The 18,330-nt window shown below is 38.4% G+C and overlaps 1 protein-coding gene across 7 annotated transcripts in view; it reads right to left on the reverse strand.

Moving 5' to 3' along the window:
- Tsga10 (testis specific 10) overlaps nt 1-18,330 on the reverse strand; it is a 95,375-nt gene that overhangs the window by 69,940 nt on the left and 7,105 nt on the right. For 4 of the 7 annotated variants that reach the window (XM_038341478.1, XM_038341473.1, XM_038341475.1 and 1 more), the window contains exons 2-4: nt 14,112-14,240; nt 6,840-7,055; nt 105-170 (exon numbers count right to left, since the gene is read on the reverse strand). Coding sequence is in view for 5 of the 7 variants with exons in the window: in XM_038341473.1 (XP_038197401.1) it covers nt 105-170; nt 6,840-7,055; nt 14,112-14,240 (411 nt within the window). In the remaining 2 variants the exon portion in view is untranslated. Of the gene's footprint in view, nt 1-104; nt 171-5,628; nt 5,742-6,839; nt 7,056-14,111; nt 14,241-18,330 lie in introns of those variants that run through there. The other 3 variants (XM_038341476.1, XM_038341474.1, XM_038341477.1) reach the window with 2 other exon arrangements.

The raw sequence follows: 18,330 nt of genomic DNA on the forward strand, positions 1-18,330 counted from the left end.
TTAATTGTTCTCAAAGGCACGAGTTAAAGGATATATTTAATTCTTTTAGTAGATTACTAAGTAAAAATGACTGCTTACCATGTATTTGTGAAAAATGTACTTACAGATTTAAGCCTTTTAATTGTATCCTCCAATACTGTTATATTATTTTGCTGGGAAATGAGTTCAATCTGAAAAATTAGAAATTCTATTATTTATACTAAAAATGCTTAAACTGATTTAATTGGAAAAAGTATTAAAAGGAAGTCAGTTAAAAATCAAATCATACAGACAATATTTCAAGCAGAGGGTAACCTGTCCTCATGCTTACCTACCTTCAATGGTAAAAGAACCCAGATGGAAAGTGGTTCCTTTACCCAATATTTTACATAAAATATTAACTTACTGTATTGTACCAAATTATTCTCCATTAATTGGATCAAATGTTGACATGAATTATAATTCTGAAAATTTTAACAGGAAAGCAATTTTAACAGGAAAGACTGGAAAAAAGTGTTATCCAACTGCCCATTCAGGCTTCTTTCTCTTCTGAACTATTTTACTGCCTTCATTCCACCTAAGCCACAAAATACTGTTTGCATCAATTTTATGACACTGAACGTATACTCAGTTTTACAGTACAGCTGTCATCTATAGCTATTTATGTAACACATCTATGTCATATGCTTAAAAACAGTGAATGTTTTTATGACAGATAAAGCTCTTTGCTAAAAAGTCAGCAAATAAGTTCAATGCATACATTTATAATTCATTAGCATTCTCTCATGATTCTGAAGATTCATGATTCTAAGATACACATGTTATATTTTACATTTGAATTTCCTTTGCTAGGAACCAAGTCCAGGGTCTCATAAACACTAGTTAAGAATAAAATTCAATACAAGCCCTGTCCCGTTGTTCTTAATTATCCTTCTAAGATCCTTTTAGAAGTCACAGTGAAGTTTATAAAATATTGAGGGATTCTAATGTTTTTAACATAACTTATAGTTGCATGAACTTATGTACAACTCTGAATCATTAATTTTCATTATCTTATTTTTATGCTACTGTGATGGCTATTCTTGGTTGTCAACTTGACTACTCTGGAATTAACTAAAACCCAAGCAGATGGATACCCCTGTGAGAGGTTTTTCTTAATTAAATCATTTGAAATGGGAAGACCTGCCCTACATCCAGATCCTTTGAGATGGGAAGATACACCTTTAATCGGGCCCACACCTTCAGATGGCAGCCTATACAAAGGACATGTAAGAAGCAAGTGTTTGTTCTCTACCTGCTTGCCTTGCTCTCATTGGAAAGTTCATTCTTACTTCTTCAGGATTCTGGCATATACTGAAGACCAGCAGAGGCATCCACCATCATGGACTGAAGAGCTACTGGGTTCTTGGACTTTGTGTTGAAAGATAGCCATTGATGGACTAACTGGTCCAGAGCCCATAAACCACTCTAATAACCCCCCTTTCTCTATATAGATATATTCTATCGAGTCTGTTCCTCTAAAGAATCATGACTAATACAGCTACTATGCAGATACTAAAATGATATAAGCCTAGAATGAAAATGTGAAAAGATTTTTGTTCATGTTAAGTATGAAAACTTAGTAAAAACAACATCTAGTGTGATATGTCCTCCAAAAAAATGGATACACATACATATCGTAGATACAGATGAAACATGACCAATAGCTTATAAACTGAAGAAGAGTGAGTGAGCCTAGATACAAGTATAACAGTGGTGGATAGTATTTCCTTCACTATAGTTTTCTAGGTGAACTGAAATCTTGCTTGTCGGAGAGGTAGGGGTGTTGGAGATTGAGCCTTTCTACACAAGCACTCTACCACTGAGCTATACCCATAAACTTAATTTTTTAGAATATATATATATATATATATATATGTATATATATACATATATATATATATAAAATTTATGGTGATAAAAGTGATAATCCTACCCTGAAAAATAAGTGTAATTTTCCCAAAGGAACAAGTGTTAATCCAGTGCTTTTCACTTTCCTAACAATTGGTTAACTGATGCTTTATTGTGTGTCTGACAATGTGGTAAATATCCATTCTGGGGAACACAGTGCATACGACAAAACACAATGCATACGACAAAACACAAATTTCTGCCCTAGAGAGTTTAAATCTAGTCAAAAAAAGAAAGAAAAGATAATAGTCAAAATATATATCAAATATAGCACTCAAAAATACACAATAACCACTTAAATTCTAAGACACTGATTTTTTTTCCTTTAAGTGAACAAAATAGGTAAAGATTTCTGTCTTTAGGGACATAACATTCCAGCTAGGAGAGATGATTGTGGTGGCCTGAGAAGGAATAGCTCCTATAGGCTCATATATTTAAATACTTAGTCACCAGGCAGTGGAACTGTTAGAAAACATTAGGAGATGTGGGTTTTTTTGAAGCAAGTGTGTCACTGGAGGTGAGCTTTGACCCAGTCAGTCTCCCTTCTCTCCTTCTGCACATAAAATGTAGCTCTCAACTACTTTTCCAGTACTGTGCCTGCATCATGCTCCTCACCATGATAATAATGGACAGGACTAAGCCTCTGAACTGTAAACAAACTCCCGATTAAATGTTTTGTTCTTTAAGAGTTGATTTAGTCATGGTGTCTTTACACAGCAATAGAGTAAGACAGACAAAAGTGACTAAGACAGATGCTTTTTTTTTAAGTTAAAATTATTTAAATAACAAGATATAATCCATACTGGCAAAGAAAAGCAGAGTTAAGGGTACTGCATTTATGAAAAACAAGACTGGAATTTGAAACAGAACTATCAGGGAGTCTCCATGGAAAGATATCCTTTGAGCAAGGTTTAAAGAAGAGGACCCAAGGAAATCTGGGTGAATATTCCAGGGGAAAAAAAAAAAAAAAACAACTCTTTCTGCAAATGTCCAAGTGCAAAAGAATGTCTACCCAGTTCCAAGGAATAGTAAAGTGGCCAATGTTGCTGAGGCAGAATGGAGGAGAAAGGACAGTGTAAAAAGACCTGCCCTAAAAAATAAAGCAGAGGGCTGGAGAGATAGCTCAGCACTTAAAAGCATGTTTTGCTCTATATGGGACCTGGATTCAATTTCCTGCACCCACCTGATGACTCATAACTATCTGTAACTCCAGTTCCAGGGGATCTGATGCCTTCTCCTAGCTTCCATGTGCATAAGGAACACACATGATACGCAGACATACATTCATACAATTTACATACACATAAAATAATTTTAAAATATATATATTTTTAAAGCAGGCTAGGCAAGATCAAAAACACTGATGACAACTTATGCTGGAGAGTTTGTGGGGGAAAGGGAACACTCCTGCATTGCTGGTGGGAGTGCAAGCTGGTACAGCCCCTTTGGAAGTCAGTGTGGCGATTTCTCAGAAAATTAGAAAACAACCTTCCTCAAGACCCAGTAATACCACTTTTGGGTATATACCCAAAAGATGCTCAATCATGCCACAAGGACATGTGCTCAACTACGTTCACAGCAGCATTATTTGTCATGGCCAGAACCTGAAAACCTAAATGCCGCTTGACTGAAGAATGGATAAGGAAAATGTGGTACATTTACACAATGGAGTACTTCACAGCAGAAAAAAATAACATCTTGAATTTTACAGGAAAATGGAGCTAGAAAACATCATTTTGAGTGAGGTAACCCAGACCCAGAAAGACAATAATCACATGTACTCACTCATAGGTGGATTTTAAACATAAAGCAAAGAAAACCAGCTCACAAATCACAATCCCAGAGAACTTAGACAACAATGAAGACACTAAGAGAGACTTATATAGATCTAATCTACACAGGAAGTAGAAAGAAGAAAAAGATAAGATCTCCTGAGTAAATTGGGAGCATGGGGACCTTGGGAGAGAGTTGAAGGGGAGGGGAAAAACAGGGAGGGAGCAGAGAAAAATGTAGAACTCAATAAAAATCAATAAAATTAGAAAAAAAGCAAGCTAAAAAGGATATGCATATGGTGTGGGAGGTCCTTCTGTCTATGTGTTGCTTTTATTGGTTAATGAATAAAGAACTACTTTTAATCTATGGCAGGGAAGAACAGAACTAGGCAGAGAAAGCTAGGCTAAATGCTGGGAGAAGGAAGGGTGGAGTCAGAGACGCCATGAAGCCACCAGAACTTTAGCTAGTAAGCCACAGCCACGTGGAGATACACAGATTAATATAAATGAGTTAAATTAATATATAAGAGTTAGCCAATAAGAAGCTAGAGCTAATGGACCAAGCAATGATTTAATTAATACAGTTTCTGTGTGATTATTTCAGGTCTAAGCTAGCTGGGTGGCCAGGAACCAACATGCAGTCCTCCTTCCTACATGCATACCTACAAAAAGATTTTCCAAACTTAATATTAAGTTTTACACAATGTTTTCTATATAGCAGATTCATCTATCTTGGCTGATTGAATCATATACGAAGGTAACAATACTTTAATCCCAGCACTCGGGAGGCAGAGGCAGGCGGATCTCTATGAGTTCGAGGCCAGCCTGGTCTACAAGAGCTAGTTCCTGGGCAGGCTTCAAAGCTATGGAGAAACCCTGTCTTGAAAAACCAAAAGAAAAAAAGAATATCTCATATAGACTATATTAAATTTTAAACATGCTGGTGCCATCTTAGAAAATGTCTTTTAATTAAAGTCATAATTTAGTTGTGTTCAATTTAATTGCAGATATCACTGAGCATAATAGCTAGGTTTTTCAACGAGTTACGGTTTACGTTACTTTTCCTTAACATTACTAATGTTCGGTTTCAAAAAGATACACATAAATATAAACTAACATATATGATACAAAAAACTAACAATAGTGAAATTCTAATTCTGCTCTTCACATTACAGAAAATCATGTTCAACTGCCTGGAAAATGCTGTATTGAAGTATAAATGGTAGCTCAAGATGTGAAGAAAAACAAAGGCAAAATTTGCAAATTTAATATGTGCTCAAATTATAATACTTCCTGCTTTAGAAGACACAGACCTCCCCTAAAATGTGAGTTCTTTGTTTTTTCTCAAGACAGTCTTTCTATGCATCCTGTCCTGCTCACAATCTTCTTATCTTAGCCTCTCCAGTACTGAGATGATAGGTATATGCCACCATGCTTGGCTTAGTGAATCATTTTAAAAAGCAGAGACGGTGGAAATGCTGGGATATAACTTAGATTGGCTCATAATATACATTGCAGGGTTCTGGTTTATTATCACTCTTGGATCCCTGGCTCAGAGAGCAGAGGGCAACAGTCATCTAGAATGTAGACAACCGGGCCTTATACAGAAGACTCCTGCTGACAGTCAAATCCATCTGTACTTTTGGTTTTAGGCAAAACCTAGCTTATATAATTCAGATACTTTCCATTCCTGGAGTTCTTCCTTTTTTTTTTTTTTCCTTTTTTTCATTTTTCGAGGCAGGGTTTCTCAGTAGCTATGGAGCCAGTCCTGGATCTCGCTCGGTAGACCAGGCTGGCCTCGAAATCACAGAGATCTGCCTGCCTCTGCCTGCCTCTACTTCCCGAATGCTTGGATTAAAGGCATATGCCACCACCGCCCAGCTAGAGTGCTTCCTTTTAATACCAGAGAATTCCCCCTGACACCTACCTCCTCCCTGCTGCAATATGGTCAATAGGCCCTAAACAACTCTTTAAAATAGATGCTGTCTACCAAGGGCACACTCAGAGTTGGAATTCAGCCAATCGTTTTTCCTCTTCAGTCTGGGAAGGAGATAGTTAATTTTTAATATGAAGAAAGAAGGACAGTAAAACTCTTCAATTTGACAATATTCACAGTCAAAATGAAGACTGTATTCAATTAACCACTAACACCATGCATGAGAGGCTAAAGTAAACTGACAAGTTTATTGAGAAATACTAAAAACATAAGGCTACTTTGAAGTGCCATTTAAATACTTCTGTAGCAACCATGTGAAAGTAAATTATTACAAGCTAAAAACGAGCCACTCTATCTACTTTCACTGGTAGTCCTAAGGACCTTTTCCAAGAAAGTACCTTACAGATAAGTGTCCTCAAAGAAGTGTTAAAACTATAAAGGTAAAGCCGGGCGGTGGTGGCACACGCCTTTAATCCCAGCACTCGGGAGGCAGAGGCAGGCGGATCTCTGTGAGTTCGAGGCCAGCCTGGTCTACAAGAGCTAGTTCCAGGACAGGCTCTAAAAAAAAAAGCTGCAGAGAGACCCTGTCTCGAAAAACCAAAAAGAAAAAAAAAACTATAAAGGTAAACTTTAGAAGACATGTTTATGGCTCTTGATGTGAGAACATCTTCCTAAACAAGAACCAAAACTCTTAAGTCAACAAAGATGAACAAATTATACAAGATAAAAAGTTTCTCTTTTTGGTTCAAAGTAGAAAATAAACCATTGTTTGTAATAAATAAATAAATAAAAATAAAAAAATTGAGGCAGGCATGGCACCTGTAATCCTGTCCTCAGAACACTGAGCAGGAAAAACCGCAATTCAAGATAAGCCTGGACCAGAGTACAAGACCCTTTCTAAAAAGGGGTAGGGAGTTTGTTTGTAGATATATACAGAGAAGAAATGGGGTAGCAGAGCAATACTGAATTTACAGATTATTCTTGCTACTTTGAAATTTTCATAACAGGCTCATAAAATTTAGGAGAAAATATAAACAAAAAAGTAAAGAAATAAAGTGTGAGAAAAAATACAATTTAATCCTTATAATAGACTTAAAATATACCAAACTAAAAAGCTTCCAAATGATATAAAAATTTCACTTTTCCAACTTAATTTTGTAATCACGATACAATTAAAATACTGTCAGTGATAAATTTAGTACCTTTGCTTCTTCAAGTTCCTTGTCAGCAGTGTCCACCACAAAATTTTTCTCTTTTTCTAATTGTTCTGCTAGTTGGTCGATTTTAATCAGTTCTTTACAAAGATGCTCATTGTGGTTGGTTAAATCGTCTACTTGACTGCTTACCACCTCCTTACTATCCAAGAGTTTCCTAACATATTCTTCCAAGTCATGATTTGTCTGTTTAAGATCTTCAATCTGTTATAATCAGAAAAGAAATAATCACATTAAAAGGGTCCCTTAGCTTGTAAGTAAATATTAGCTGTAAAGGAGACCCATGCTACTACCCACAGACCCAGAGAAATTGATGCCTAGCCCAACTGTCATCAGAGAGGCTTCATCCAGCAACTGATGGAAACAGATGCAGACCCACAGCCAAACATTAGGTGTATCTAGGAGAATCCTACAGAAGTGGGGGAGGTACGATTGTAGGAACCAGTGGGGTCAAGGATACATAAGAAAACCCACATTATCAACTGATCTGGGTTTACAGGAGCTCACAGTGGAGGGAGAGAAAGAGTGGAGAAGGAGTGGGTAGGGGAGGGCTGGGAAAAAGGGAAGGAGAGGAAACTTTGATTGGGGTATAAAAACATAAATAGATAGACAGACGGACAGATAAGGGTCCCTCAGCTCTCTTCTAAATTCTCTGCTCTCAAAGAATTTTGTTCCCTTGAAGAAGTTAATATGTTAAGTGCAATCATAGGGATACTTGTGAGTTAAACAGATTTAACTAATTATCTATAGAGTACATTCAAGATATTATGCTGGTCCAAGTCAGAAGATTAAATCACCTTTAAATAAAAAATACAGTCAATTCTTACCCCCCCCCCAAAAAAAACAGCCAGTATAAGCCTCTAAAATTTAGTAGCTAAAATTGCGAAATACCTGATCTTAATTCTTAGTCAGTCATGTCTTAACTTTGGTCAAGTAACTATACAGATAACTTCTTTCAAAATTGACAGTTTACTTTAAAAACATAAATGTATGTGTCCTTTTATAAAAAATATCCTATAAGTCATGAGTTGTTTTTTTCTGTTTTTTTTTTTTTGGTGTTGTTGTTATTTGTTTGTTTTCTTCTGTTTTTTGAGACATGATCTAACTACATAGCCTTGGCTAGCCTGAACTCTCTAGACCAAGCTGGCCTCAAACTCAGAGAACATCTGTCCTGTCTCTTGAATGCTGGGATTAAAGGTATGCATCACCATACTCAACAATGAATTTTTTGAGACAGGGTTTCTCTGTATAGCTGTGGTTGTCCTGGAACTTGCTCTGTAGACCAGGTTGGCACCAAACTCACATAGATCTGCCTATCTCTGCCTTCTAAGTACTGGGATTAAAGGTGTGCACCACTACTTCCCAGCTAACAATGAATTATTTTAACTAAATATGCTACAGTGCCATTTATTATTCTGAATAAATCCATTTTAAGGACCAAAAGAAGTCCTATGGCAATTCGACCTTTGCTGTGGCACCTTGTAAGCATACTAACATGTAAGATTTAAAATCTGAAATATCAAAACCAGGAAACAAAAAACAATGAATTTTTTTAAAGAAAAGGAAGAGGATCTATAAAGGTACAAAATATCTCCCTAGTTCAATCTTTTATCATAACTGGTCTGAATTTCATAAGTATCTCCTATTCTTCCCTTTTGCCTACTACCATACACCAATTAAAGAAAGTTCTCTGAGCATCTATGAGTGCACATATAAAATTAGTATATAAAGTTGCTTTAAATTGTACTTATAAACCAGGCGGTAGTGGCACATGCCTTTAATCCCAGCACTTGGGAGGCAGAGGCAGGTGGATCTTTGTGAGTTCAAGGCCAGCCTGGTCTACAAGAGCTAACTCCAGGAGAGCCAAAGATACACAAAGAAATCATGTCTCAAAAAAACAAACAAAACAAAACAAAAAAACTACAACAAATAGTGCTTATAGCTATAAAAATTGAGTTATTTTAATTTCAAAAGAAATTCTTTGAAAATGTCACTGAGAATGTGATGCCAAGATGCCATTTGTGACCCTAGACCTTCTCGACTGTCCAGCCTGGTTTCCACGTCACTAGTGCATGCACTTAAGCTGCAAGCATAGTAGACTTGTCCCGCACTGTTTCCAGAACATTATAGGGAGTTGTTGCAGTGTTATAGTCTATGTGTCACAAAATCCTCCTCAGGAGACGTCTTGGGAAAACTCCTTAGGCCTCGACTATAGGAAAACACACTTCTCCTTTGGTAAGCTGGTTTGCTCTTGGCCTACTAGCTAAAGAGTATGTCATCTTTTCTTTCTGCGTCCTTTGAACCAAATGTGCAGCCCACCTGCAGCAACGTGAATAGAAGCCTTGTTCTAAACTATCTGGATGGTGTGGTGCACACCTTTAATCCTAGCACTAAAGAGAAATATAAAACGAGAGGAGACAGGAGCACAGGGCTCAGTCTTCAGTCTGAGGTTTGGTGAAAAGCATGGCAGTCTGCAGTCACACTGAGGATAGGGATAAGAACTCTCTAGTGTTTTGGCTGCTTTGCTTTTCTGATCTTCAGCTTGAACCCCAGTATTTGTCTCTGGGTTTTTACTACTCGTTCTATAATTCTCACCCTATCTTAGTATTTTATAAAATGCATAAAAATCATTTACCTGTCCTTTCCATTGACTTCTAAGAAACATAAAAAAGTACTTTATACATCATGAATTATGTATTCTTTATATAATGATCAACTGTTATGTGGGTACGTAAAACAAATGGATCATCAATAAATACATGAATACCCTGCTTGCCCGATAGGAAACCCTGCTTTTACTCAATTCATGATATAAGTACTTTAGAAGAAGCAGGTTAGAGTCCTCCATCCCTGGAATCTGGTATATGCATAACACGCTGTAAGCTCCAATGGGCTTAGGCAGCTCTGTCCTGTGCACTGATGCCTATAGTACACAAGCACTCTTTTTGTGCAAAATCAACAACGCTGCAGCTTTCCTCAGCAGATACCTCATGTTCTTCACATCTCCAACATCTTGGGTTCTCTACCACAACTTGGATTTCACCCTGAAAGCTTCATGCAAAGTCCACTCCCTGAAGAGAATCGATCCTGCTATATACTGCCTGGCTTTCCAGGCTTTTGTCAAAAATATTGGTGCAATTCTCCAAGATAACTACAACTCCTTCATCCTGCAGGCATGCAAAATAAGTATTATGTAGATGATTCCATGTTCTGTTGCAAGCTCAAGAATTAGAATTCAATGGACTACAGCTTGAGTAGCCTTTGAATATCTGTGCACTGAAAATTCTTCCCTAGGTTGCCTTGTTTAAAAGGACACCCCTGAAACTCTGTTAAAGAAAATTCTCTCAAATAAGTTTCCAGTTTTATTTTACACCCTGAAGACTTTCATGAGTTGAATCTCACCCTCAAGGCATCTTTCCCTGCAGTGATATTTTGTTTGTGTTTTAACAAATAAAGCTTGCCTGAAGATGAGAGTGCAGAGCTAAGCCATCAGAGGTCAGGTAGCTGTGGCTCAACTTTAATCCCAATACTTGGTAGTCCTACGGCTTTAACCCCAGCACGAAGGAGGTGGAGACAAGAGTGATATGGCCGGGCAGAGAGAGGAACATACGGTGGGAGGAGACAGGAGCTCAATGCAGTCTGAAGCAGTCAGTCAGAGGATACAGTGTGAGGAGGCAGTCTAAGGACAGGATCACCCTTCTGGTCTGGGGATTCAGTAGAGGTAAAAGGTCTCTCTAGTGGCTGGCTGCACTGCTCCTCTGATCTCTCAGCTTTCCCTCACTAATATCTGACTCCAGGTTCTATTTACTAAGATCAACTAGAATTCATGCTACATTTCCTGTTGTTCCCATGCAAAGTAAATGGTTCTCTTCAAGCAGACTCCTCTCTTTTACAGTTATAGCCACTTTGTTCACACTTGCTTTTGCTGCAGTTTTAAACACACTGCATGCTCCCAAAATGCATATTTTCTACATCCTTCTGTTCTACTTCCTGTTCCTCTCTGTAAAGCTGCCTGAACGCAGCTGGATGGTGGTGCCTTTAATCCGAACTCATTAGAGACAGAGGCAGGCATATCTCTGTGAGTTGAGGCTAGCTGGTCTACAGAGAGAATTCCAGAACAGTCAGGACCATTACACAGAGAACAGAGAAACCCTGTCTCTAAAAACTAAAAGAAAAAAGAAAAAAAAGCTGTCGTCTGAAGACAGTAAGCAATAATCATGCCATAGCTTGCATATTATGCAGTCTTGAAATTTCCTCTTCAACATCTGGAGCTGTAGCTCAATGAATAGAGTGCTTGCCTAAAATGTACAAGGCCCTGGTTTGATTCCCACCACCACAAAAACAAGAACATTTGAAATTTCCTCCACCCAATAAATTAGATCATTCCTTTTTAATTCAGCCTTACTCAAATGTTCTTGACACAGGCAGAATGGGCTGGTTCACATATTGGTGGACCAAGAAGCAGGTGTAAACTGGAACCATGGGCTGTTACAACCTTCAAAGACCAATCCCTAGTGAGCTACTTTCACCAGCCAAGTCCCACCGCCTAAAGGTTCCACCTCCTAAAATAGTACCACAAGCTGAAGACTCAAAAAGAGAGGCTGTGGGGGGAACAATCCATTTTTAAATCCTAAGAGAGGCCTTGTTAGGACATGTGAAGTTCTGACTCTGCTCTGACACCTCCCTAGCAATTAGGTGCCTCTTTCTGTAGGGTAAGGGCAGATGTCTGGGCACCCACTGTGGTCTCTCCTGACATCAGAAGACTGCGTACCTCCCTACCACCTGATAGGAATTAAAGTCTTGGTTCCCTACTCAGTTTTCTTTGAAACCACTCTTGCTAGGGGCAAAGGCAGGGAAATGAGATCAAGAAGTAGTCTAGACTCTGTGGCCTGTGCTGACAGGGAAAGTCTGTGGTTTTCCTTTAGTCTCCTTGTTTGGGAGCAGACAGCTATTGTCTTAGAGTCATCCGTCTTGTGCTTTTCTGGGATCTTTTTTTGCATGTTCTTATTGTCACTTCAAGTTGCTAGCCTACAAGTCTTTCTGGAATATACTGAGAAAAAGAAAATAAAAGAACTATAACATGCTATCTTTTTGTGTTGAGGCTCCCTAACTAGTCTTTATTCTTGTGTCCACATTTTACATATTTTCTTATATCTAGATATTAGCCATTAAACAAATAATAACTAAGTTATAATCCATAGACCCAGAGAGGATAGGCATAGAAAGGACTAGACAGGACACATGGATCTCCCTGGGAAGAAGAAATAGATTTTATGGAATGGAGCCAAGAAGAGGGATATGGGGGGAGTGTATGACACCAGGAGTATTAGGTAGGGAGGCAGAGGAGAGATGATATTGAGGGAGGGAGGGAAGAGGGAGGAAGAAAAGGAGAGAGGGAGGTAAGGTGAGAGACAAGTAGAATTTAAGGACATTTGAAAGGTGGTATGGAAACCTAGTGCAATGGTAAGTTAACAATAAAATGGCTCCTAATGATATTCTGCTATACTCATAGATCGGTGTCTTATTTGGCTGTCATCAGAGAGGATTCCTCCTACAGCAGATGGGAACAAATACAGAGACCCACAACCAGACATTACATAGAGAGACAGAGATCTTGGAACACACAACTCTAAACCAGATGTCTCTATCAAATCCCTCCCCTCAGAACTCAGAGAACCCAGAGAAAGAAGACTAAGAGAATGAGTAGGGAAGACAAAGGGAATGGAGGACACTAGGAGAAGGAAGTCCTCGAAAAAAACTGCAAAGTTCGTAAGAACTCACAGAGACTGAAGCAGCAATCACAGAGCCTACTGTCTGCACCAGCTTCTGCACATATGCTACAGCTTTTAGTTTAGTCCTTATGGGACTCCTGACGTGTGAATGAGTGGGGCTCTGATTCTTGTGCCTGCTCTCAGGGCTCTTTTATTTTTCTGTTGGCTTGTCTTATCCAACAAGATAAAGATGGTATTGTTTTATCTTATCGTATTGAATTTTGTTATGTGTTGTTGTTATCTCTTAGAAACCTGTTCTTTCTAATGAGACAGAAAGGGAATGAATCTGGATGGGGGAGGAGGTGTGGAGGCAATAAGAGGATTAGAGAGAGGGGAAACTATATTTCAATTACATTGTATGAGAAAAGAATCTATGTTTAATAAAAGGAAAAAGTGGGGGGCTGGAGAGATGACTCAGAGGATAAGAGCACTGGCTGCTCTTCCAGAGGTCCTGAGTTCAGTTCCCAAAAATAATCATCTATTATGAGATCTGGTGCCCTCTTCTGGCCCACAAGGATACATGCAGGCAGAATACTGTATACATAATAAATAAATCTTTAAAAAAAGAAGGAAAACGTGTTATGCTGTTTTATATATAATGTTCACAATCTGAAACTGTATTTAACAGAAGACAGGAAAGGCAATGGAAAGTCTACTTTATTCCCCAAAGTCCCTGCTTCTTCCCCCGCCCCAGACAGATTCTCATGTAGCCCTGGCTGGCCTCAAACTCACTGTGAAGCCTGAGGATTACCTTGAACATCTGACCCTCCTGCCTCTACCTCCTGAGAGCTAGGATTACAGACATGTTCTACTATGCCCAGTTTACCTGATGCTAGGGGGTCAAACCCAGGGCTCTGTGCATGCTAGGAAATATTCTCCCAATTGGGCTACATCTCCAGCCCCTAGAAGGTCTGTTTTATGAACCTTTATTTTACGACGTGCCAGGTACCATCAGAACAGATGATCCCAAACCTGAAGTACAGAGCACTATATTCAAATCCCTACTAACTTGGAAGTTCAGAGAACTCCTATTTGTCATTTGCTAGCTAGATGTCAAATTTATTTAACCACTACTATTTTAGCAGCAATCTATATCAATGGAAATGACCACTATTTTACATGTTTGAAAATAGGTAAGTAAGATGCTGCATTAAAAAGCAGCTGATCTGCCTGGCGTGGCCTCATTCCTGTAACCTCAGAATTTGTGGGGTTGATACAAAGGGATTACTAAGTTGAAAGCCAATCTGGTCTCCATAGCAAGATCCTGCCCTAAAACAAACAAACAAAACAATACCACACAGTTTTCTCAGTGACTCTGAACCTACCACATCAAAGCAGTTATAAACACTAAATTTTAGAATCCTTAGATTTAAACAAGCTCTGAATTAGTAATTATTTGTCCTTCATTTTCTTATTTTAAAATACATTTTAAACTACATTAATTTTAAAATTAAGAAAAGTATGTATTAATACATAAACTAAGACTAACCTGTAATTTCAGTGTCGAGATGAATCTATCTTGGGTTCTCACTTCTTGTTCTAGTTGGAGAGTATTCTGGTTTTTTCCAGCTTCAAAAACTGGAGCCCCGAGACCAAATTGATGTTCTTTGGTGGTAACCTAGTAGAAAGAATAAAAGATAATGGAGAGGCATTCCATTTAAAACAGAGCTTTGACTTTTTACAGCAGTAAGTTTTGAAATTTATTAGCATTCTATTCAATTTATATTTTCTATTGGTTTTACCTTTCCCATCAGTAGAGAAGAGTTTACCAAGCTATGCATTCTTAAGAATTTATAATATAAAACCTGGGACTATTAAGATAGTTCAGTAGTCAAGACTGCTTAATCAGAGGACTGGAACTCAGATCCCAGCAATCACATGGAGGGGAGAAGCTCACAAATGCCTCCAGCTCTAAGGAATCTGATGTTCCCTTCTAGCTTCTGTGTGTACCAATGCACACATGTACTCATGCTCAAACAGACACAAAGACATACAGACACATACACATGATATGGGACTCCCCGCTGTATGCTGCAAATACATTATACGGAAGAGTAGAGCTAGGTGGAGAAAACTAAACTGAATGTGGAAGAAAGGAGGCGGAGTCAGGGAGAAGTAATGGAGCCTCTGCCAGAGACAGACATGCTGGAACCTTGCTGGTAGGCTACGAGCCTCATGGTAAAATATAAAATAATGGAAATGGGTTAACTTAAGATATAAAGGCTAGCCAATAAGAAGTTAGAACTAATAGGCGAAGCAGTGATTTAATTAATACAGTTTCTGTGTGGTTATTTCGGGATTCTGGGCAGCCAGAAAACGAACAAGCAGCTTCCTACAACATACACAAATCTTTAAAAACAAAAGACCCATCCAACGACAGATACCATGACTGGTACTGAAAACCTAGATAACTAACCAATGCAAGTGAAATCATGATTACTAGAGGAGAATCTACTAATTCTATTCATCTACTACTAACTTACTAAACCAACATAATCCCTAACAACAATCTATAAACATCTGTCCTTACAGCTACAGATAAGTGTAATCCTTACCCCTCATCAAGGAAACTTCTCTTTACATCAGATGGAGACTGACCACTACAGAAAACCACAACCAAGCAATGCAGAGTTGTGGAGCCCAGTACCAATGGATACAATTAAAAAACACTCCCACACATTGCAGACAAGAGGGCAGAAAGATTATAAGAGCCAGAGAATCAGGGAGTTTGCTGTGAGATGGTGTCTCCTAGTAACATCAGAAGTCACACCCACAAAGTCTCACCAACGTGACCACCTAAGTGTGAGTTGAACAAGGATGACACTAACAAGCATGCCAAACTGGACAGAGAAAAGCCTGTGAGGCCTCAACACAACACAGAACTACAGGCAACTGAGTAAAGTTGGGAGCAGGAGAGTGGTATTCTCTAGAGAACAGCCAACAAATGGTTGTTCTGCCAAACTGTCAGTGCTGAACACATATACACAAATAACATTATATGGACTCAACAGGTTACAATTTGAATATATATATATGTATGTATGTGTGTTTGTATATATACGTACATACACACATAATGGCAATCGAAAATAAAAAAACTATGAATTTGAAGGAGAGCTGGGCAAGAAATATGGGAGACTTTGGAGGGAGGAAAGGGAAAGGGGAACTATTATAATCAAAATACAATCCCCAAAATTAAAAAAGGAAAAAAATTATCTGTTTTCCATATAAAACTATGATACTGAGTATGCTTTTTAAAAGACACATGCTCTAGCCTATCACTTTCCTGAAGAAACATGAGTTGGTAGCAAACAAAGAGTGTTACCTCCAAACCTCTGCCTGTCAAGTATGTTAGCCATTAGTTACATGTTAGCTTTTGCCAGCCATCCATAAGGGGATACTTTATCTAAAACATTTACAATTTCTATAAATAAAAGGGCAAAAGAAATATTCTAACAGAAAAATTGAAAAAAGAATATAAATATTTATATAAACATTCAACAATACCTTTAAGGGGGCTGGAGAGATGGCTCAGAGGTTAAGAGCACTGGCTGCTCTTCCAGAGGCCTTGAGTTCAATTCCCAGAAACCACATGGTGGCTCACAACCATCTGTAATGGATCTGATGCCCTCTTCTATCATGCAGGAATACATGCAAATAGGGCATTCATATACATAAAATACATATATAAATCTATTTTTAAAAGTGAGATTGGGGCTGGAAAGATAGCTCAATGGTTAAGGCTCTAAATGTTCTTCCAGAGGACCAATGTCCAATTCCCAGCATCCACATGGCAGCTCACAACTGTCTGTAACTCCAGTTCCACTTTCACACAGACATACATGCAGGCAAAACACCAATGCACATAAAATAAAAATAAGTAAAATTTTTAAAAAGTGAGAATTTTCTAAGAACATCCTAGACCTTTCCTTCAACACAGCTGCTATTCTCCACATCACTCTTTGGAAATTATAAAATCAACATATCCCCACTGACTAGCTTGAGTACACCCTGTGCAGTCTGGCACGCAAGCAGATTGGCAGCTCTATTTCTTTCTTCTTCCCTAGATAAGATAGAAAATGCATTTCTATTCATCTCTAGCTACTGCCCACCTGGAACATCAGCATAAATCTCATAGACTACTTAAAGTTATAAGTCATTTAGTGAAGGAGCAGAACAAACTCCATTTTGAGAAAAAACTCCATTTTAGACAGGACCTAACTGTGCCAGCCCTGGTCAAAGTGACCCACCAGAGTGTCCAAACAACATCTGCTTGCTTCAAATGTCCTTGTAGGTATCTGATTAACCACTATTTTGAAATTCTAGTCTGCTGACAGTCACTATACCCAACCAACAAATTCAAAAGCTGTATACCTTTACCCAATCCCGAAACGCCAAGGTTTGTGGCACCCTGCTTGCAGTTTTCCTTTTAAAATCCCCTTACCCTGAAGCCTCCAGACCGTTTTCCCCCACCCACTGTGTCAGTGTGTTGGATTATGGCCGAGTTAGCTAACTTGTAATCAATAAATCCCAGTGTGTTTGCATCCGATACCAGCTCTATGGTGGTTCTGTTTGGGGGTCCTGTGACATGGGCAGAACATTAGAACTTTATGAGCTATATAAAAATCTTACCATTTCTCACACAGTTTCTGTTGAAAAATGTGCTCTTAGTTACAAACATTTGGCTCAGGAAACAGAATAAATAACTTCTCACTTTGGCAATTAATTTTTAAATTTTGCTGAACATTATGAATCACACAGAAATATTATTTACATGCAGAATCTCATTCACAGTACACCTCAGATTCTACAATTGGAAAAGCTTCCCTTTATTGGCTTTCCACTACACTTTGAATTGCCAAGATCTATTTTTATCCAACATGCAAAGTTCTTCACAATTTGTTCCCTTCAACTTTGAAAACTTTATCACCTGATTAACACCTCCAAGAACTATTCTACACATTCTTAATACATACACCTAGAAACACTCTTCTTCACTAACATTTTAAGGCTCAGTTTGAACTTTCAACACTTTTTTCTGTTTTTATGCTATAAGATTATAATGATGATATCATCAACAAAATATATATATACATATATACATATACTGATGATAGAACAATTTAGGTAAGTATTCATGTTTTCTACTTATGTCTTCCTTATACATTTACTTGAATCTTAAAAATAAGCAATGTTGCTGGGTGGTGGTAGCACACACCTTTAATCCCAGCACTCAGGAGGCAGAAGCAGGCAGATCTCAGTTAGTTCAAGGCCAGCCTAGTCTACAAAGTGATTTCCAGCACAGCCAGACTGTTATACAGGAAAACCCTGTCTTGAAAAACACACACACAAAATCTAAAAGTTGTCTCCCCCACCCCATCTCTGTGTGTGTAGGATAGGGTCTATAGTCTTGCTGCACGTGACAGACTAACTGGCCTACAAGCTTCCAGGGTTTCTCTCCTGTCTCCACCTCCTATCTTGGCACAGGATCTAAGCTTTTACAGATGCCTGCTACCATCTGGCTGTGTATGTCATGCTGGTTACTTTTTGTCAACTTGACACAAACCAAGGTCATATTGAGAAGTGGGGACCTTCAATTGAGAAAATTCTTCCATCTGACTGGCATGTAGGCAAGTCTGTAGCACATTTTCTGGATTAATGATTGATGTGGAGGACCCAGCCCATATGGGTAGTACCACCCTTGGGCA

This window comes from Arvicola amphibius, chromosome 9, assembly GCF_903992535.2.
Source record: "Arvicola amphibius chromosome 9, mArvAmp1.2, whole genome shotgun sequence".
In the NCBI taxonomy this organism is placed as follows: Eukaryota; Metazoa; Chordata; class Mammalia; order Rodentia; family Cricetidae; genus Arvicola; species Arvicola amphibius.